The sequence below is a fragment of the Gopherus evgoodei genome, chromosome 8 (genome assembly GCF_007399415.2).
Source record: "Gopherus evgoodei ecotype Sinaloan lineage chromosome 8, rGopEvg1_v1.p, whole genome shotgun sequence".
Lineage (NCBI taxonomy): Eukaryota > Metazoa > Chordata > Testudines > Testudinidae > Gopherus > Gopherus evgoodei.
Genome location: NC_044329.1, coordinates 46,451,074 through 46,457,435, shown reverse-complemented (window position 1 = coordinate 46,457,435; position 6,362 = coordinate 46,451,074). Strand labels below are relative to the sequence as shown.

The following is a 6,362-nucleotide window of genomic DNA, read 5'->3' as shown; positions in this document are numbered from 1 at the left end:
TGTGGTTTGAGATGGTTGGCCCTGGGTGTGTCCAGTATCAGGGCTGTGGCTGCCCCTGTGACACATGTGGCCCACACTCCCCCCTTCCTGCCAGCATGGCCTTACTAAGGTGCTGCAGGGAGGCCAGGCTCATGGGAGGGCAGGTCACTGCAAGGGAAAGCCAGCCAGCCAGGCCTGTGGGGCAGGGTGCCAAGCTCTTCCCACTGGTGTCCTTGTCACAGTGATGGTAGTGCACCCCCTCCCCATGGGAATGGCTAGGTGAGGCTGCCAGCCTCTCAGCAGCCTACACTGACAGAGCTGTGGGAGCAGCCTGGGTCCTAGTGGAAGGGAAGCAGCGCTGACCTGCCACTATTCATTAAGGTCCTTAGAGCCAAAGGATACAGTAGGCAATGGCCAAAAAAAGTTTATTGGGGACCCCCTCCGAGAGGGAGCCCTGCATTTCTTACAACTTCATTTCTTCCCAAAGTTAGAGCCATGTTGGCCCCATGGGAGGCCTGCCTTGGTCCAGGGCCCCATCACTCCCCCCGGGTTACACTCAGTCACTATATACATAGCCTACAGCAGAGCCTCACCCCAGTCAAAGCTGGCCAAGCTGAGGGCCTTTCCAATGCTGCTTTATAAATGGTTCCCCCCAAAGCAGGCCTAAGCTGAGTGTGTCGCTCATCAGTGCCCCTGGGGGGGAGCAACAGTTCAGCTCTGGCTTACAAGGATTTGACACTTTGGTTATATTGCCTCAGAAATTGCTTATCACCAAACAAATGGGTGAAGGTCCCAGCGGAGAAGGGTGAAAGCAGCCTGACCGCCCTGCAATGCACCAGTTCCAGCATGAAGGACTTGCAGGCAAAGCCATGCTGTATTGGCAAGCAACAGAAACAAGTGCTCCTCTCTAGGGCTTGTTTTCCCCAGAGCAGGGATGGAACCTACCACCCCTAAATTACAGCTGCATCAATAGCCCTGTTTGGGAGGAAACCAGCTCACAAGCAGGATGCTGCAGGCCACTAGAGCAGCCACCTGCACCGTCTGCCACTTGCATGGACTCAGCAGCTGGCTGGAGGCCACTTGCCCATGGGCAGTGGCAGAGTACCAGTCTAACGCACATGCATGGCTGTGAAGTTCCACAGCAGAGAGCGTGGCAGCAGGATGATGGGCCATGCTAGGGGATGGTGAGATCACTGGGAAAGCAGCTTCACCAGTTACCCTGGCTACATTTCCTATAGTTTAACAGTGATTAATCAAATGAGCATGGCTCCCTGGCAGTGTAGTACCAGACAGGGCTGGTGCTAGCCCAGGGGTCAAGCCTAAAACAGTCTATGGGTAGCTTCCATGCAGAGGAGTTCAGCACCAGAGCCACACACCCAGTTCTTGCTGAGCCCTGCCCAGCAGCTGTTTCAGCCAGGGTTGGTGCTCAGGAGCTGGGAAGGTGGACAAAGCAGGGCCAGCTCTGGTCCTCCTGCCACTTTAGGGTGTCTGGGCAGCTCCTCTTCCTTCTGTGCTCCTGGTTGGTCGGGATCACGTGGCTCGGGTGCTGGGACAAGCCCACTGAGATTTCCCCTGGAGAGAAAGCACGAGCCAGGCTGAGAATGGGGCGCAGTCAGCCATCAGCCACTAACCCCCACCCCCATGCCACTGGGGGCTGGGAGCCCAGACAGGCTGGCATGGCAAACCAGCACCACTGTAGCAGCTGGCAGCACTGGGCCTGCTGTGCATCATGGGCACAAGAGTAAGGGGCACCAGACTGGACAGAGGGCAGGGAAAAGGAGAGCCTCTAGAGCAGCGCCTGGGACACTCCCACAGGCTGACTGTGCTTCCCCCAGTAACCCCCAGCCGTTAATGTGCTGCCAGCTCTCCCCTTCATCCAGCCACTCACCCTGCTGCAGCCAGCACTCCCCACACCCCTGCAAGTGCTGCCATTTTGGGACGGGGCAGCTCTGCACCCGGTGGCCACAGAGGAGCAGCAGCACCAGCGTCAGGCTGAGCTGCCTCCAATTCCCTGGCCAGCCACTCAGCTATTTGCCCAGCAGTCAGATGCCCCTCCCCCCAGTTCTCTGCAGGAACATGGGTGCATATGTGAGGCAGGGGTGCCCACCTCCAGACACAGCCTGCACACAAGAGGGGCAGGACCCTTCCCACTAGGAGCTCCACAATCAGAGGCTCGAGGTGGGCAGTAGGTGCTCCATGCGTCATGCCAAGCCAGGCCACACACATCCCTATCAGTGATGGCAGTATAGCATTCAGGCCCTGTATATGTGCCTGAGAAGGAATTTTGGGTTCTGTTTGACTGTTACTCTTATATCCTTACTAACATATGCGAACAAAGCCACTGTGTGTTGCCTCTGCCCACAGCCAGATAGAGTTTATAGGGCAAAGATAAGGACTAGAAGTAAAGTATTGGTGAGAGTTTAATATAGGAGGGTACAACTGAAGGCAGCCCACTCCTCTTCCAAGCCAAGGTCAAACAACCAGGCAGGAGGAGGGGGTGGGGAAGAAGGTGTAAGAAACATTAGAATCCAAAGAAATGGTGCCCTTGGCCAGAGCACCACCTCACTCCCTACCCAGGAGGTGGTACTGAAGGCCCCAGACTCACAACTCTCCAAAACGGAACATGACAATAAACTGTTAAGGGAGGAGGGGGGACTGGGGTGCACACTACAGGTATAATTAAGCCTGCTATGGGAAGAGGAACAAGGAAAAAGGTGTACACAGCTGTGGGTATGCTTGCTTGGTAACCCCAATAAACATCGTAGTGCCTGCACTTCGGACTTGCCTTCTGCTTTCTGTCTGCATGAGCAGAACCAAGGGAGGTTGAGGGGAAGCCCTAACAGCCCCCGCCCACTTGTCACAGGGCACCTCAATCCAGCCCTTCCCCAGCCCAGAGAGACATCACCAGCGGGGGCTGCCAGGAGAACAAGGCTTCCTCTAGAGCATCCAGCAGCTGCTAGGCTCTGGGCCCTTCCCCTGGCAGAGCTGGCCTAGGGCTGCAGGCATCCCCACCATTGGAGCTGGGCAAGGACAGAGGCTCTGCCAGGGATTTCCCTCCCCCAGTTTTGTGAACAAGTTACATGCAGTGTTGCCAATTTAGTGATTGTTTGGACATTTGAATTGAAACAGTAACACAGACTTTAAAAGCATATACAGTGTATGATAAAATACGTGTATCTGAAAAAGAATAGATTTGAAAAGTATGAACATAGACTATGTTCCTTATACAGCTGTTGTTTTTATGACAATGTCAATGCATTCATTTCAGTGATGTTGGCCAACCTAATAATTTCAAATGATGATTTGTAAGCTAAGTCTAAATGAGCTCTCCCTGACAGCTAGTGATGAGCTGGGGGGCTGGGGGAAAGGCTTCAGGACAAGATGTATTTACATTCATACCTCATCTACCTAGGTATCCAGCAAACAGAGCTGTGTTGCCCATGTGATAGATTTTGGCCTGGGTTGAGTTACAAATCATTTGAATGCGGAAGGGGGTGGTAATGAAATGATGTTATTATTGTATGAGTAAAGGGCAGTAGAACTGTACTTAGCCTCTGCTGATTGAGGGCATCAAGAGAGAGGGTGGGGACAGGTGTTTTGCTTGATGGTCTGCCTGAGTCACATGTAGTATTTGACCTGCCCCTCTCCCCTGTTTAAAGACAGAGGTGATTAGGCTTCATAGAGAGTCTTTTGGTTTGTTAAGTGACCAGCAGAGCTGAAATCACTGATCTAAGTGCTTAGACCTGCTGTGGGACAGTGTTTCTGTGGAAGAGATGGCCCAGCCTGCACTAGCAGCAAGGTTCCCCCAGTGAGAGCTCAGCTGAAATCACTGAGAGCTGGTGGAACCTCAAGAGAGCAACTCGCAGAGGTCACAGTGGCAGGTGGCACAGAACGTGACAGTGCAGGGCCATTGGCAACAGAGTGATGGAGTGAATGGTGGCACAATGAGCAACAGAGGCCAGAGCAAACAGTGAGCAGCTGGAGGAACGAGCAAGGTGCCTTCTTGCCCCCAACCTGGGAGGTGAACTCATGTGAAAGCACCTTTGAACTCTGCGTCTCCACTGACCAAGGACAACATCGGTGAGTGTTAATGAGGCTGTTAAGAATGCTGGAGACACAACACACTTCATGTGAACACACGTGGTTGTGGCATCATACTTTCTATTTAAGCAAGAGACACCACACACTACAAACTGGAGTCCAATGTTAAGTGCATTGGCACTTGTTCATCCTGAAGTTGAACACTAGTTCTAAACAAGAGCAGCATATACTCGCTATCTTTCTGCAAGAAACTGAACTGACTGGCTAGAAGGATATGGTGCAACCATGAAAGACTCAGTTGAAAAAGTGAAGAACACCTCTCACCACGTTCAAAAAAATTGCATACATGGCTGATGAATGCACCGATGCAGATGGGCATCAAGTATTAAGTCACCGTGTACATTATTTTGATGCCAGTGGTAGCCAGTAGATGCATTTCTAGATGTTCAAGTTTTAGAAGACCCATCAGCTGCATCTGTGACAACCCACATCTTAGAAGAGTTAAATGCTTGTCAGTTGGACCCCAAACAGATGGCTGCTTGCAGCTCCATCAAATGCACAAACTTCATTGGAAGACATGATGGAGTACAAGCTTTGCTCAGAAAAAAGTGTAACCCTAATCTCTCCTATACACACTGAAGAGGCCATCTACTCCAACTGGCACAAGTATGAGCTCCAGACTCTTCAAAAGACATTAAAAAAAGCTATTCATTGAATTTCTTCATTATATTCTTTCTTCAGCAAGAGTCCAAAAAGTCTGAATATCTTGGAAAATATAGAAGATACACTGGGACTGAAGTTCAAATTAGTCCCACCTGGGAAAACTGTCTGGCTTTCTCATGAGCGATCCTTGGCTGTTGTCTTAAAATTACTCCAGTTGTTACTACTGGCTTTGGAAAGTATCTACCAAGATGGGATGGATCTAAATAGTGAGGCTGGTGGATTACTTTTGCTACTACATTCAGAGAAGACTATTGCCAGTCTCTCTCTTGTAAGTCTACTGTTGAAACCACTTGGGTCATTAAAAAATGCCATCCAGGCATCTGCTACAACAGTAGTAGATCTTTGTCCAGCGATAGAAGTTACATTTGGCTCAATCAGAGAGCTATCCATTGAAAAAGTACTGGAAGAAGCAAAGACTTCAGTCCAGAAGTTGACTAATGAAGACATTTATATTTAATCCTTAAGTGAAGAGGACAAGAAGTGTTTGTTAAGACAACTCAAAAAGTACACAGACCTGATTCTTAAAAATCTATAACTGCGACTTCTAGATTCTACTCAACCTCTGCGTAGCTTTTATAGTTCCCTGTCCTATAAAACACCAGCAGTTGAGTGGAGTGAGGCACTACCAGCAATGGGGCTGCCATGTGCTCAGGACAGAATAGAGAATTTGAACACAGAGTGAAATATCATACAAAGAATGAATGAAGATTTGACTTCAGCTTCTTTTTCATCATCACTAGTCGCTCGACCTGATCTTTATGCTATATTTCCTGGGATGAAAGAACTAGGAATTCATCTCTTGCTACTACCAGTCACAACAGCTACAGTTGAGTGTTCTTTTTCACCATTCAATAGAATTTTGTGTTCTGAAAGAAGTCACCTTCTGCGACTGTTCAGGTGAATGAACTAATGAACATATCAATTGAAGGAATGGAAGTACTGGACACACGAGAAGCCACCAAAGATGAATGCGTTGCATTCAAGAAGGTCATTAACAGAGTTGTGCAAAATTATAACAAGAAACCAAGAAGAATGTAAATATCGTGCTTCATAGAAGGCTTGAGTAGCCAACTTTAATTTGTGTGATGATTTTAAAACATGAGTTAAATCTAATAAAATGGTCATGAAACATTTTCCAGTTTTTACTATGGTGCCATACAGCCCACCTTCGCCCTCATGGTCTCACCCCTCATCGGCCCTAACCCATCCCCCATTTCAATTCCTGTGGAAAACACTGGGCTCTGCCCAACCAGGGCAGTTCAGCGCTGCGCTGACAGTGCTTCTCACTCCACTGCCTCAGCCCTGCCAACCCCACAGCCCGGGATGGCACCTGCCAGACCCCGCTCCCTGCCTGTGTGCCATGCAAGGGGGACAGGGCCCTCCGGCACTCTGCAGAGCAGCCCTGTCACTCACGGGGGCACCAGCCTGGGCCATTACCTGCACCGATGAAGGGAGGAGATTTGACAGAGGAGCCTTGGGGCTTGCTCTTCTGGAGAGACTCAGGAGAAAGAGAGAAATGGGGTGAGAGACCCCCCGAGGGACAGGATGAGTCACTCCCCCCCCCAGGGACAGGGCAAGAGAGCGAGCCCACCTGGGGATGGGGTGAGAGAGAGAGACAC

The 6,362-nt window shown here is 50.2% G+C and overlaps 1 protein-coding gene across 15 annotated transcripts in view; it reads right to left on the bottom strand.

Annotated features, from left to right (window-relative positions):
• Positions 1-378: 378 nt before the first annotated feature.
• LOC115656568 (myomegalin-like) overlaps positions 379-6,362 on the bottom strand; it is a 156,122-nt gene continuing 150,138 nt past the window's right edge. For 12 of the 15 annotated variants that reach the window (XM_030573426.1, XM_030573432.1, XM_030573434.1 and 9 more), the window contains 2 exons: positions 6,181-6,241; positions 379-1,551 (listed from right to left, as the gene is read on the bottom strand). In XM_030573426.1, coding sequence (XP_030429286.1) covers positions 1,406-1,551; positions 6,181-6,241 — 207 coding nt within the window. In that variant the 3' untranslated portion in view covers positions 379-1,405. The remainder of the gene's footprint in view (positions 1,552-6,180; positions 6,242-6,362) is intronic. The other 3 variants (XM_030573421.1, XM_030573423.1, XM_030573430.1) reach the window with 2 other exon arrangements.